Source organism: Toxorhynchites rutilus, chromosome 2 (genome assembly GCF_029784135.1).
Source record: "Toxorhynchites rutilus septentrionalis strain SRP chromosome 2, ASM2978413v1, whole genome shotgun sequence".
Classification (NCBI taxonomy): Eukaryota; Metazoa; Arthropoda; class Insecta; order Diptera; family Culicidae; genus Toxorhynchites; species Toxorhynchites rutilus.
The window spans coordinates 86,805,157-86,821,049 of NC_073745.1; the positions used below are offsets into that span (position 1 = coordinate 86,805,157).

At 39.1% G+C, this 15,893-nt stretch overlaps 2 protein-coding genes across 3 annotated transcripts in view; one reads left to right on the top strand and one right to left on the bottom strand.

The window, feature by feature from the left end:
- LOC129770204 (xaa-Pro dipeptidase) overlaps nt 1-15,629 on the bottom strand; it is a 326,892-nt gene extending 311,263 nt beyond the window's left edge. Inside the window, exon 1 of one of the 2 annotated variants that reach the window (XM_055772898.1) lies at nt 15,329-15,629. The gene's annotated coding sequence lies outside the window, so the exon portion shown is untranslated. The remainder of the gene's footprint in view (nt 1-15,328) is intronic. The other variant, XM_055772894.1, reaches the window with a different exon arrangement.
- LOC129770207 (bolA-like protein 3) lies at nt 14,663-15,336 on the top strand. Its single transcript, XM_055772901.1, has 3 exons — nt 14,663-14,877; nt 14,965-15,054; nt 15,118-15,336. The coding sequence occupies exons 1-3, from the start codon at nt 14,833-14,835 to the stop codon at nt 15,301-15,303; spliced, it is 321 nt and encodes a 106-aa protein (XP_055628876.1). The 5' UTR covers nt 14,663-14,832; the 3' UTR covers nt 15,304-15,336.
- Nucleotides 15,630-15,893: the final 264 nt, after the last annotated feature.

Here is a 15,893-nt window from a genome sequence, read left to right on the forward strand (position 1 = left end):
GCTCCCTCGCTCTCAATCATCAACCGAACGAAGACTGAACGAGAATAACCGTCTTTCTATCTGGCAATAAGACGTGCTCGCCTTCGGATATTTGCACTGGACTAAAAGAAGATTCTCCTCGCTGGTTCCCAAGCTGTTGTAATGAAACTTTAATGTTTGTGAAGTTCATGGAGCATAAGTGATTCATTCAGACTAGAGATGGGCAAAACAGTTCACTTTGATGAACGGTTCATTCACTAACCGTTCATCTAAGTGAATCAGTTCTTTTGAACCGTTCTTTTGCTCTTTCGTTCAGCGGTATTAAGAACAACAAAGAATGTTAGCTGGAACCCAACATCAATAGACAGCGTATGGGATTTAAATTTTTGAAATTTAGTGGGGAAAAATAAGCTGCTTCTTTAAAAGTCTCAATCTGTATGTGAAAATATGTTTATCGGTCGACAAAAGTTTATGTAATAATTTGATGCTCACAAAATATGTGCAATTTTTCATCTCTTTTTGGACAACACACAGGTTCCATGTAAGATCATATTTCATAATTTTCATTCAGGCAAAAAAAGCAGCGATTTTCACTAACAATCAATCATATAAACAATCACGATAACACATACACGCAATAGGCCAAACAATAAATTGAAAGCAACGAAAAAACTCTTTTCTCAACATGCCCTCACTATAAAATTTTATGTTTATCTAATCCATGAATCGCCCCAGCCTCCACCAGATTTTTTCTGATAATCTGAAAGTATATGATTGTTACGCGGAACTGAAAAAATACATGAAATTAAAAATATATAGTTTTGCTTTTAAAACTACGAAAATCTAATTTAATTTTTAACCCAAAATTGAGTATACATTAACAAAATAAACCCTGCGTGCATTTTGCTCATAAATGACAAATCGTTTTATTTTCCCTACAAGCGTTCTCGTTATATTTATCCATTCCGTCCAGCGCAAATCAGTTCAGCTGCACTAGTTCGTTCGCAAACAGTTCGGCCGCAAACACTTCGTTCGCAAACAGTTCGTTCCCAAACAGTTCACTCTCGATCAGTTCTTTGCCATACAGTTCACTCGCAAACAGTTCGTTCACAAACAGTTCACTCTCCATCAGTTCACTCTCAAACAGTTCACTCGCAAACCGTTCTTAAGGAATCAGTTCATTCACAAACAGTTCACTCTCCATCAGTTCACTCGCAAACCGTTCTTACGGAATCAGTTCGTTCCGTTCGTTCACAAACCGTTCGCTCGCAATCAGGTCGTGGGGAGAACTACCGTTCTTTGAAACGGTAGTCCTCCCCACGTTCACTCTTTTCGGCAAACTAGTTCTTTCGTACCTTTCGTGAACGGTTTGCCCATCTCTGATTCAGACATATACCATAACCGTGTGACCGGTAGAGAAAATAAACTTTTAAACATGATATTTTCACATTTGTTGATTTTATAATTCAAAGCAGTTTTTTTCAGCTTCAAAGCAATTTTACAGCGATTGGAAGAGCGAATGAACTGCAAAGTTTAAAGCCTCTCAAAAACAAAGAACAAAGAATTGTAAGAGAATTCGAATGCGTGCCCAATGTCGTAAAAATTTCTTCCTAAATTTGCAAAGAAAAAGTGAAAAGTCACAGAGTGTCAAATCAGATGAACACGATGAATGATTTAGAGCATAGATGCGGCTTCGAGCTGAAAGTCTAGCTTTCTGAATTGTGATATTCGGCGGATTCTGACCATCATATGCTTCAAGACTCTGATATATTAACCCAGTAGTCATACAGCAGCTGTTTGACCAGATGGAACAAACATTTACCGAGTTTAGTGTTAAAATTATTAGGTGTACAAGTATGACTTTACGGATTTCAAATATGTACACCATGTCCAATATATTCTCATACAAATTCAAACTTCAATTTTGTTACATAACATGTTCAGATATCATTGTTTATTGTTTTGAATGAAAGGCAATATTGTGTTTAACATTTACAGCACATGTTTCAGAACAACACCGCCTTTAACCTTTTTGACTAGCTTCAAACATTTTTCAAATCCGTCGCAGACGACACGCACTGCTTCCATCGGCATTTCTTTCTAAGTTCGGAGGATCGCGGCCTTCAACTGGTCCAAAGTAGACACATTTTGTTCGTTCACCTTCGACAGCATGTATGACCAAAAAATGGATAATGGAAATAATGGAAATAATGGAACGGGCTTAGATCTGGTGAACCAGCAGGCAACTTCTTCTTGGTCAAAAAGTCGGTTCTATTTTCCCGACACCAGTTCTGAACCAGATTCACAGTATGAGAAGTCACTCCGCCCTGCCTAACCCTTTCGCTGCGAGCGTCATCTATAGGCAACATCCGCGCGAGGACCTGTGTGTACGATTGTCGTCTACATCAGGTTGATACTGCACATCGATCACACCAGCGCAATATGCATACTTTTCGGCGCAGTGCTCCGTTCAGCGGGGGCACTCCGACGGAGCACACTGCCGTAGTTAAAGGGGTCAACACGTAATGATCATTCTCGTAAAATCTTTCCATGCTTGGTGTTACCGCGATCACCCTTCGGACCTTGGGAATCAGTGCTTTTGATTTGGAGATTGAAACGGCACAACTTTATTCTCCTTCGAGTATAATGTAACGATATTCGGAGTGATGGATAGTTGTTGTATTTTCGACTTTACAATGTAGACTAAGACCGATTAGTCTATTCCTATCGGTGAATCGGACAAATCATGATCGGAATTGAGGTCATCGAGATTAATTACGTGATTTAGATATATAAATCTGATACAAATGAAGTGCAAGCATGATGTTTACAATATTTGTAAGTGTTAGAATCCAAAAAAGGGGTGAATACGTACCAAACAACCATCTGGTGATTGATGAAAAGTTGGCTCAAATGAGGGGCGCATTGAAGCCAATAGAAAGTAGATTTTATAAATCTTTAAAACATGTGATTCCGTAAAAATATCCTATAGAACTACAAGACAATTTTATTTATATGTTTTGAAACATTTGAATGCCTGATTCAACCCAGGTGCGCTGAGCTAGAGCATTCAAAAAGTGGACAAACAAAGATCATATTTTCGACTGAACAAACCAGTATCATTTACCCTACGACAAATTGCCTCTCGAAGAGGCTTTCGATGTAATTTTCTACGTCATTTCGGTGTAATTTTTATAGATTAAACCCCATTTAGAGGTGATAGCTCTAGGTCAGAGTGATTGTCACTTGAATACTAATAACTGACACATTATGCAATTTGGAACGAGATTGTTCGAAAACTGTTCAGAAAGATATCATCCATGTTTTGATATTTAGCGTGGTATCACTCATCTAGGTTAAGGACTTATCAAACAGCGCGCATCGCAATGTTCAATTGTAACCATCATAAGTAACAACGAGAAAAAATACAGTGGAACCCCGACAGCGAGTTCCATAGTAAATCTATAGGCCTTCCTGGAAATTGTCAGTGAGTGATAGTTTCATGCACTTTTGTTTTGGTCATGGGTTTCACTTTATCTGACCACTGGTGTATAAGATCTTGTAGATGGATAGTTTTATGATTTCTGTATTGATAAAACATAGTTTTCATGCTGGAATACTTTTTTTCGTGTTTAGAACTCATTTTTAGTCCTTTATTGCGTTATCCGCGATTTTCGTTATTCGCAATGAGCTAGCCAGACTATTCCGCGGATAATCGGGATTCTACTGTATTTCATTCATGTTAACCAAACCATGCACTTGCCATCATCCACCAACATTCCCAAAATGTTCCAGATTTGATACCGTTAGAAGTAAAAAAAGAGCCATTGCTACGATGTACACAAAACAGATCAACGGCGACGAAAACAAATTTCCGTGTGTTTTGATGTGGAACTTTCCTAGGAATTCTCCAGCCACAACATCTGTTTCTAAGATTTATTTACTTCTTTCCCTCCGAACTTTCTGTTGTTATTTTTCTTTCTCTCTGTTTTGCTCAGTATTCGCTTTTTCTCTTGTGCTGCTGTCCTCCTTCAGACTTTGCTTGGTTGCAATGCGGTCGGTGTTGATGACGATCATCGCCAGTGGTGCGAAGCGTGAAATGAAAACGTCTCGAAATCATTACTGCAAAATCGTGACCATCGTCCCCCGAAAAAAAAATTTTAATACGATGATTGCGATGAAATTCAGTGATTATCACCAGAGTCAACCATGACAGTGTACCACGAGTGATGTGACAAACTCCATCTTTCTGATAACCTCAAAATGTGTCTTTCGTGGTGAGTGGTCTATTGACGAACCATCAATGGCCGATGAGTCGATGAGAAGAGAAAGCGTGATTGATGTTATGGATGTTTCAATTTTCTTGTCATTCTCCTTCTGAGGCTTCCTGGAATCTTCTCCATAAGTGCGTGTCTATACGGAAATGACGTAATTCTCTGCTTTACAACGTATTTGCACATAGCTGCCACCACTAAGCGATGATTCTATATATGAAGTCCATCTTTACAATCTGTAGCTAAGTTTTCATGGAATCACATGAATCAGGAGTATCCCTTTAGCATGTACAGATACATGATTTTTGAACATGATTAGTATCTTGTTTACGCCATTCGCTTTGCGTGAAATCGTAAATTACATTGCGTGTTGCAAAAGTCATTAGAATGAACCATCATTTTGTTAAAATTGTATAGGTATGTTTCTCAATCAAACGTTAAGGTCAGCTTACACGGTATGTGACAATGAGTGATTATTTATTCAAATTTCGCATGACTTTTACGGTGTTGTATCGTAGCATTGCTGAGAACCCGCTTTCAGCCCTGTGAAAATTTCTTATACACATGCAAGAGTGAAAAAATGCTCTCCAGCATTTTAAGCGCCAACTGCCGAGCGTGTCTGGCCCTGAAGTTGGCTTGACCTGGGTCGCCCGAATGCCGCATGTTTCTTTCTCTTGTACTGCAGCCCGTTCCTTTCGGCGAAATGAAAAGGGAACGAATGTGCAAGCAACCAGAGAGAAAAAAAGAAGAGTTACTACGGATCGACCATAAAGTATTACCAAGACGCGAAGAAAACCAAATATGCTCAAAGAACAATAACCCCATCTCTCTAATGATAATCAGGAATGTTTACCATCAAAAAGACCACGCCGCAACGGCCGATTTGGTGGTGGGGCTTTACTGAGTCGTAAAAGAAGTGGAACGAAACGAAAAAAATAACTTGTATGGACTGGAATGAACTCGAACTGTTTTGGGTTTTATTGGAAGCGTAGCACTCGGAGCTCGGAGCGGAGCGGAGAAGTGTAAACAACTCTGTCCGCCGTAACGTATACATGAGGGAATGATGATGATGATAGTGCCACAGCCAAACGTTACTGGTTCTGGTATTCCGACCAAGTCTACGTGTGTGTGGTAGTTTTTTATGTGGGTTAAACTTTTCCCATTAGTACCAATTACGGAGCGAGACATAGTCGGCATGGTTTGTTTACAGAATCACTTCTCGAAAATTGCCGGGCGTTAACAAGTTAGTTTATATCGCTTGTTCGAATTTTTCACGACCGCTGACAATTCAATGGATGAGAAAATTTTTGAATGATTTCATCATTTCTTCTTCGGATACATTGAGCTAGCATTTCCAGAAATGTCTTCTTCTACAACCCACCCACAATGCGGCATTTGATATAAGCCGAATTCGGTCTAATCTCCTAGACTTACTGTTTCGAATCCAACCCACCTTCCAAATGGATTGCATCATAATAATCCGTGGAGTTTATTTGTCGACATCTCGAATAAAATACGCAGCTGTCAGGTTAAAACTCCAATCGCATTATATCCCCCCCCACTGACGTCAAACGAAGAATGAGGGCATTGGCCGAGGCAATTTAGCACGCAAAAACCTGGCGCATTGTTTGGACTCGAACTCGAACCGAACATAATAAGCACCCATGTCTTTCTCTTATCGTCGAGGAGGTCTCTAAACATCGACAGACACCATCAGAACTTTTTTTGCAAAGAGCGAACCACAGCTCAACAGCTTGCTGTTGTTGATTAAATTTTGTTAACCTCTTGGTCGGCTATGTTAATACCACACTCATTCAATAGTTCTGCTTATCATCCAACGGAGATAAAAGGGATAATTATGATGATTCTTCGAGTGAAACATTTTTCTCATGCAATGGTAATCATATTGTCCAGAGTCCCACAGATGAACGGGTTGAACGGACTTCAACGTCTAACGTAACGTATTTATTATCAGTTCTATGGAAACTACCAACTGTTAAATCATTTTCTAAGAAAAGTAGTGAGAACACCCAGCTAGTTTATATTCTCACGGGGCCTTAATTCCAAATTGGAACACAGTTATTGAAAAAAAACTATTATCATCGTTTTCAGACCGAAGCGAACCAAAATTAAGCTTTGTCTGGCATCACTCTCGACATACAACATCCTCTATCGACGACTAGCGGCAGTAGAAAATTTCACATCGCTTGACCATTACGGGCGCACAATGGGTTCAGAACATAAATATGGTTAAAATGCCGAAGGCATCATCGTCGGCTATCCCGAGTACTTTTGACGTAGAGCTACGTCTTTCAGGGTACCAAATAAAAAAAACAGGTCACGTTTTTATGAAATGAAGTTAACGTTAATAAATATTTTCACTATGAATGAATTCTCTTGATTTGCATACCAATCGGAAATTCTCTAAGATTTGTTTGATATGCTATTCATTACAATTCGCTAATCTCTAAACGGTTTAAATTCATGAAAACTGGAAGAACTTCCTTTTTCCCATACATTTGTTCTGCCGATTTGTGCGCTAACCCTACCCGTATTTCGAATGCTTATAACTCGAACATTTCTTAACAGACCGAAAAGATATTTGCATCAATTGATAGGAAATATTTCTACGCGTCTATCACAATTATTAAAATATCATTTTTCATGAACAATTGAATAACTGTAAAATGATAAGCGTTACCTAAACGCCCTTATTGCCAAGTTTTGAATGGCCCGATTTACGGTTTCCACAACACAACCATCAAAATCGATGTATCTGTTGAAATTCGCTCTGCAAATTTACATGCAAATTGGGGTTATATTTGTTCCCACTGAGCTGTATTTCCCTAACACGGACTTCAAAAATTAAAGTTCCCTAAAACGTACTTTTAAACTGAGAAGCCTGAGAAAATCGTCACTTCAGATACTAGAGGTGACTGAACTTTCGCTGTTCGAGAACTACGTAAACATGAGATGTGCAATAATTTCAGGAGCAAATGATACAATACAATGATCGTTTGACAATTCTTCCATTCACATATTTTGCTAGCCTTAGCCTCATATCAACGTAAAAGGACGTTCATCAAATTTATTTGTAACGAAGAACATAATCTATTACAAAAATTTCGATGCATTCTAAAATAAAATTCGAAGTGATACACAAGTGGATTACATAATATAATTGTGTAGTTCTACGTCGAAAATATGCGGTCGTGTCCAAGATGCAACCCCTTACAATGTTTTTGTTATTCATGTTATTCAGAAACATCTTGGTCAAACAAAGAAATATTATTCAGCCATTGAGTCTACCTGATAACAATGGCGCTTGCAAACTGCAAAATGCATAATTTTTATTGCCATTGTCAACAATTGTTGAGCTATAACACCCTAATTTGATGGTAGATTATATGTGTGTCTGAAATTTTGTCAATCTAGAAAAAAAATACGGGTGGGTAATGTCGGGGACATAACCGGAGAGACGTAGGACTACACCAAGGGGTGTCCCTTATTCGAATATCATGGAGCACAGATCCCAGAATGACCAACTTTTCATGTACAAAATTACAGAAAAAATCAAAGGATAAAATAAAACCTCAGCACTCAGCTAACACTTGAACGTTTAGATTCAAATACGAAAAAATCAAAATTTGTCGTGCAAATGTTGTAGGGGTTATTGTTCAGCCGGCAACGAACACACACTTGATGGCAAGTATCGTAATAGAAATTTACCGTCTGATATCGTGATATAATTGGGCTTTGCACTCCTAATTGATAACTGGGTTCTACTAGTCGAGTCCTTTATTTGATACCCATATTGATGGGGTTTAGAGAAAATATTTAATCCGCCATTTTGTGGTGGTGGCCATTTTGGATTTGCATTTTTCATAAATAACTGTGTTCTACTAGTCAATCCTTTTCATTTGATACCCATATTGATGGGGCTTTGAGAAAATATGTAATCCGCCATTTTGTAGCGGTCGCCATCTTGGATTTTCAAGATCATGAAATACGCAGTTTTTTAATGACTGCAGAAATAAAGGTGTGTTCCAAATTTCAAATCAACCGGTCAACAGGAAAGGGGTCAAATTTCAATTAATGTGGTACATCCTGCTCCACATCTCATTGAAACTCCTGTTTCTCACTCTTGCGGTATCGCACCGCATACATCCCTGGCAAATGTAGCGATATCTCTTATGCTGAAAATCAATTTCAAGATAGCGTCTTTCCTGCTTGGCGTCCGATGATAGAATGTGGCCAAACCTCACCATCGCTCACTTTATATAGCCATATAGTTGATTTTGTAGCGACCGCCTATATTTATTTATAATCTCTTTCTTGTCTCCCTCCTTCACCTTCTCCATACGTTTCGCCCGTACCCGTGGTTGCTTGTAATGAATAGCTGTTTGCTGCGGAAGTGCAGACAAAATGTATGGGAAAGTAGGAAAATCTTTCTTCCATTTTTCATCAATTTGAACTTTATATGAGCTGAAAAACCGTAATGTGTAAACAATAAACAATTGCTGATGATATTTCCTATCAATGTGTGTATTTGGAACCAAAATCCATTCATTAATTGAGGAGGTATTAGCGTTCAAAAACTGAACACTTTTTCACACCGAAATATTGAAATGGGCCCCTATATTGAAAGGTTAAACGTAGTCCTACGTCAAAACTGTCTAAACTAAATAAACTAAATGAAGTATAGTAAAAATACTTTTACTTTAACGTGTTATAAGGGCGCCATCTCATCGTAGTTTTGCTTGCGTACTTTTGTGTTAGTACTTGGTGGAGATTTCTTTGCAAAATATTACACCTTGATATTCTGAATAACAAATTGAACAGAACACGAGTGTAACAGTGCAAGTAGTAAGTAATTTCTTTGACGAGATATTCGCCGGCTAGAACATAAATCGAACTCTAAGCCTCTAGTATGATATGTGAAACGTTGACCACTTTGGCAAGGGAGCGAAATCAAACTTCCGTGTTCGGACTTCATGTACAGTAAATCAGTTGTTATAATAAGTTGATGGAAGACATAAAGTCGATCGATTCCTGACGCGGGTGGTAACTGATGACCAAGCCAGAATCGACAGTCAGGAAAGTGTTGTGTGTTTGTGAGACCGGCGAAGGTTGAGAAAACTATTTCTGACGAACAGATCAATATCTCATAATGCATAATACAACTTCGACATAATGAAAATTTCTTTAGCCTAATGAACCGGCTTCATTTAGGTATTTAACATTCCGGTTTTTCAAAATATATTCACATTTTCTTCTCTAATAATTTTCTGATGCATCCGATTTTTTTTCATAGCTATCTAGGAAGCACGAATTCTTTACGAATGGTTACTAACTCATATTAAGATGCAAGTTATCAGCGCCATTGTTTGTTAACGTTTCGCAACAGTTAATCGATCGACTTTCAGTATTGTTATAAATTCTGAGACGTGTCTTGGCTAAATTGAGCCGTCGAGTTACATCTGGCACTCAATTATTGCTAGCTGTTGATTCGAAAAGAGGAAAAGCACTCGCTTTGCAGTTCATCCGATTACATACACATAGGAAAAGACACTCAGATTCCACACACGGGAGTTGTGTTGAATCTGACGTTCATACTCATAGAAACGAGGGCTCAACAATACTAAAATCAGTGCAGCGCTACATCATTCCCTGCTGAATTTTCGAAAATTTGATTGGCCTAAACCAATCAACTAAAACTGATTGGCCTAAACCAATCAAATTTTCGAAAGCTAAACTGAAGTCTTCCTTCTACAGAATTGTTCATGAACATTATCGGGGTCATATGTTGTCATCGTCAGAATCTGAACCTTCCTCTATTTCCAGTATCAGATATATTGTTCTGTCTGTAACTAACCCTCAGCGCTTCGCAGCTCCGGTCTCCAGCGAAATGTTATGTGAATATTCAGAAAAAGTAGACTCCTAACGCCCACCGAAAAAAGCGGTAATACGGAGAAGTACGAAACTGAACAACTGAAGAACACAATTTGGTTGATCTTCCAAGAACTACTATTAGTTAACAAACTTATTCACATCTAAATGAATAAAAGCATACTTAAATTTAACCAAAAACATAACTAAACTGTACACCTTCCGCTTCTCATTGGTAGAAGTACCTTTGAAGATGTAAAAAATAACTTGACTATCGATCTCCGTCGAAAAAGTAAGCTGGTGAGTATTGTCATTCCGACCCTAGAACTATATCCGAGAAAATAAGAAATGAAACAATAATCACCATACATTAACCCGATTTTTCTTCGCACACGGACGCTACCTCGGACATAGCCAAAGATTGCAAGCATCCGGTTGAAGAAAAATCTTAAATTATTTTCCTGGCCATTTCATCCTGATGGCTCGTGAGTATTTATTTTATAATTTTCTCACGGATGATCCCGTAAAAAGGATACCTGCGATGCGGCATGGACTGGACGCATAACCAGAGAACAAGGAAAGTATAAACTTAAGGTCGTTCGAATGATTGGATGTGAAGCTTCTCTCTGTTTCTTTGTTTTTGTTTTCAAAATATACACATAGGAAGAGACTCTCAGATTCCACACACGGGAGTTGTGTTGAATCTACCGTTCATATTCATAGAAACGAGGGGCTCAACAATACTATACAGTGCTACAGCCGACATAATCGACATAATCATCCTGCCTGATCAACAATTGAGCGCCTAGTGGAAAAATTTGAATCCACAGGCACAGTACAAAATGTTCCCGTGTCAGTGAGACAAAGAAGTGACCGTAGTGTCGAGAATATTGATGCCACAATGCATCAATTGAGGGAAAACCAAATCAGTTTCTCACACGTCTTTCTCAAGCGTTGGTCATCTCTGTGACGTCGTTGTGGCAAATTTTGCGAAAAGATCTTGCGATACATCCAAGATAAAATTGACGCAAGAACTGAAGCCGCTTGATCACCAGAAACGTCGTATGTTCGTGAATTGGGCTGAGCAACAACTTGAAAATGATCCGGATTTTCATTAAAAAAAACATCTTCAGCGATGAGGCTCATTTCTGGCTGAATGGCTTCGTCAATAAGCAAAATATGCGTTATTAGTCTGGCAGCAATCCACACGTACTCCATGAGTCACCATGGAGTCCAGAAAAAATTACGGTTTGGTGCGATTTATGGTCCGACGGCGTCATTGGGCCGTACTTCTTCCATGATGATCATGACCGGCACGTTACTGTGAATGAGAATCACTACCACTCAATGATAACCGAATATATTTGGACCGAATTGGGTTATATGGATTTGGACAATATGTGGTTTCAACAGGGCGGTGTCACAAGCCACACAGCGAATATAACAATCGATTTATTGAAAACCAAGTTTAGTGAGCGTGTTATCTCACGAAATGGCCAAGTCAATTAGCCGCCTCGGTCGTGCGATTTGACGCCGTTAGACTATTTCCTGTGGGACTACGTTAAGTCTATGGTCTATGCCAACAAGCCAGCGACGATTGATGGACTTCGTGCGATTATGTTTAAGCAAAAAAAATTAGGATGATGTATGCGTAGGAGTAGCCGTAGAGTTGCTGATCTAGAAATATGTTGCAAGATTTGAAATGAACCAAGAGACATTTTTGAATTAAATGTAAATATCACTAAAATCGACATTTTTCTTTTTATTCATCTGTACTATGCTTTCCTTATTTGACTAATCAATATTTATTTCAATACATGTACGATGAATTCATAATATTGACTTTTCTTAAATTGACTCAGAAGATGCCGTAAGTTTTTGGGAAGCAAATATGAACGATTGGAATATCTGTCGTCACACTAACTTTTCAACGTCTGCAAGAGTTTAACTCCTCCACATTCAACAGCACTGATAGAACAATAGTGGTCCACTTTTCGGAAAAATCGAAAAAGAATTCTAGTCAGACAACTTTATTTCTCTCTTATGACACTTACCACATTATTTCAAAATAAATATCCACTGCTTACACCAAACAGGGGGAACAAAACGACACTTATGAATTAAACCAACCGTCAACTACACACTTCGATGAAACCGAATTCGACAAACCCGATTTTTTCGATACTTTATGGCAATTCACAATTAATGGTTAAGAACAACCCGCCCCAAGCAATCCTGTTTTTTTTTCTTGATTTTTATCTTTATTAAAGTGACCAGATGGTCAGAGGTCTAACGCGGGACACAAAAAACAAAACGTTATGTATATACGTTATGTGAACATACACCATAGTTTAGCGAGTCTAAACTGATCAGTATTATTTCTTTCTGAGTATCGGCACTCAGTTGTGATTTTTCGGTGGTTTAGATTTTGTTTACGCCCGAAAATCACTCGAACAATCAGAGCCTGGCAAGCACGATTCAAATTCTACAATTTTCTTCAAATTACCGAATGGAATGCTCGAAAATTTCGGTTCATTTTTCATCGATTTTAATGTTAACGTATGCATTCAAAAATGGACTAATTTCGGATGGCGTAGAAGATAATTTTGTGTGATCCCGTGGCCGAGTGGATAGCGTCCCACACTGTCATGCCGGGGTTTCGGGTTCGATTCCCGTTCTGGCCGGGGGATTTTTCGTCAAAGAAAATGCTTCCGGCTTGCACTGTGGTCACGCGTATTCTAGAGCTTGCCACTCCAGAGTACATTTAAGGCGTGTTATTCGGCATAGAAATCTCAACCAAGTATCTATCTATCTATCTATCTTCTTCTTCTATATATATAAAAATGGAGTGATGTCTGTCTGTCTGTCTGATTCTTATAGACTCGGAAACTACTGAACCGATCGACATGAAAATTGGTATGTAGGGGTTTTTGGGGCCGGGGAAGGTTTTCGTGATATTTTGAGACCCCTCCCCACTCTCTAAGGGGGGGCTGCCATACAAATCAGAGCCTGGCAAGCACAAATTTCTGCATTACTCGGAAATTAACGAAGCAAACGAAACCAAAGTTGGCATGTGAAAGTTTTAGGGTGCAATAAATGTTTCTATGATGGTTAGACAGTCCTTCCCCCACTCAAAGGGGGGGCTGCCATACAAATGAAACACAAATTTCTGCATTACTCGAGAATTAATCAAGCAAATGAAACCAAATTTGGCATGTGGAGGTTTTAGGATGCAATAAATGTTTCTATGGTGTTAAGATACTCCTTCCCCCTCCCTTAGAGGGGGCTGCCGTACAAATGAAACACCAATTTTTGCATTACCCGAGAATTAATCAAGCAAATTAAACCAAATTAGGCATATGGAAACTTTAGGGTGCAATGAATGTTTCTATGGTGGTTAGATACCCCTCCCCCCTCTCTTAGGGGTGGCTGCCATACAATTAAAACACAAATTTCTGCATTACTCGAGAATTAATCAAGTAAATGGGCGGGACGAAGTTTGCCGGGTTAGCTAGTTACTAATAAAAATGACGCAGGTAATGCTACGTTGAGAAGGCAAAAGTTCCACTGGAACGTTAGTGCCATCCAAGTCAAGAAGATAATTTTATTAAGTTTATTAAGTCTACAACAAAAATGATTCAAGGATGTTGATTCGCAGCAGCAGCACTGTCAAGCAACTCCACCCCACAGCGAAGGAGTTGGACATCCTGAGGCACTTTGTGTCCACCAGATATAGCCGATCTGGTGTTTACAATATCATCTCTTTGCCGCTCCTTAAGCCGGGAGATCGAAGCAAGCGGCCAAACGGTGGAGAAGAATCTGGCCAAAATGGACATTTTTATGCGGAAGCGTCAGACGAGACCGGCCGTACCTGAGCAGCAAACAATAACCCAGAAGGAGTAGCTTGAGGTACTGGTGAAAAACTTCTTTCCGGCGAAAGAAGTGAATAACTTCCTTTCGTACTCATAATGAAAGACGAGACGTACTTGATGCTAGAATTCAACGAATGGCAGGGGACCGGGTACTTCACGTTCCCCAGGTAAGCGATGACGTCAAATATATCATTCACATCAAGTTCTCGAAGAAGGCCTTCTCTGACAGACGTGAAGGGAATGGCCAAACCGCTCTTCTTTCGAGTCATATGATGAACGGGGAGATATATAGTACGAAGTGCTGCCGGAGTTGGGAGGGTGATGCCGAACCTGGGATAAACCCATTATGCCAAAAGATCACTGGAGGATGGATCGGGTGGAGATAAATATAGTCGCTCGTTTGGTCAGTTTATTTTTATCCTTCTCGATTTTTGACAATCATAGTTGGCAACACGGTATATAAAAATAAATGGAAAAATAACAATTCAAATACGAATAATTACACGCAATTCCTATTTTTGCATATTTTATTTTTCTCACATAAACATGAAATAAATACCCAAATAAACAATACTATCCCACTGTTCACTGTCAATGTTTCTGCCGTTTCATGAGTTTCTGAATGAATGAAATTGTCGATAAAGTAGACAGCCTTTCATCCTATTCGGTTTCATAACAAATCCGGCAGATTTATGCTCTCGAAGCATTGCACAAGTCCATCAATACGATTAGTTACATTCGCTGGAAACTACCGAAAATTCAAGTGATTTTGCACAAACCACGGCGGTGTAGCAACGTAAGTTGCTGCTTCAGGAGGCATGAGTTCCAACTTTGTGAAACTCGCCGGGAGGAGATATATCTCGGTATGTATTGAGGTTATGGTGATTTTGGTTTTATCGTTTTGGCAGATGATTGCCGGAATATGTTTTTATGGGTTTTTGATTTTTCAGATTTTAAACCGAGTCTGGTCGGGAACGTCCGGTGCGATTAAGAATTCGGAGGATACTCTGCGGAAAACATTACAAAACAAATTTCCTCTAGTGAGTTTTGTGGAATCTGGTGTAGAATCCAATAGGAGTAATTGACCTCCCGTTATCTTCTAGGCAAAACAAGTGCACGTGAATGACATCTCCGGAGGATGTGGATCAATGTATGAAATTTATGTGGAATCAGTGGAATTTAAAGGGCTGTCGACAATAAAACAGCACCGTCTGATAACCGAAACGCTCAAAAGCGAAATAAAAGATATGCACGGACTTAGAATAAATACGGCGATACCTAGTGAATAAAAATAATTAGCTTAAAGTAGCTTACCCTTAAAATACGTTCACTCTTCACTCTATCTGAACACCTAAAAGTAGCAGAAACTAAACGAACACTATTTTCTACTTCAGAGCGCACAATTAAACGATTAGCAATGCACTACCGCTTCGGCGAAAATGAAACGCTTGTGGGAAACATATATCGCCTACGGCTGCTAATGCTTATCAACAAAACCGCAGAATGTAACACTAAGTGATAAAACTAAATCCAGAACAATCGGAACACAAAATGCAACGATGAATTTACGCAGTAATTGGAATGTTATTGGAGAGATGCATTCAACCCTTACGACAGCTTTCGTTGGTGCGAATGAGATGGACAATTCTTGTTCTGCTTTGTTGTGTACGCATTCCCTAATAAGAAAGCCTTGATCAGCTGATTTCGGCAACGAGTTTGTTTTGACTGCATTATCGACACAAATTGACGAATCAGTTGTTTGAGGGGTAGGATAATCATAACCGAACGGTGCGGCTCCTCAAGTCAATCATTTGAAAATTTATTTCCACATCCACATTGTGAATAAATTTATGGATTCAGGTGGACAAACTCCTAAATT

What these genes read in the sequence shown, in the direction of transcription:
- LOC129770207 (XM_055772901.1), top strand. Translation starts at nt 14,833, where the DNA reads ATGAGTTCCAACTTTGTGAAACTCGCCGGGAGGAGATATATCTCG. An exon ending in CCGGGAGGAGATATATCTCG is followed by an intron (nt 14,878 to 14,964) that starts GTATGTATTGAG and finishes TTGATTTTTCAG; the next exon opens with ATTTTAAACCGAGTCTGGTC. An exon ending in TACAAAACAAATTTCCTCTA is followed by an intron (nt 15,055 to 15,117) that starts GTGAGTTTTGTG and finishes GTTATCTTCTAG; the next exon opens with GCAAAACAAGTGCACGTGAA.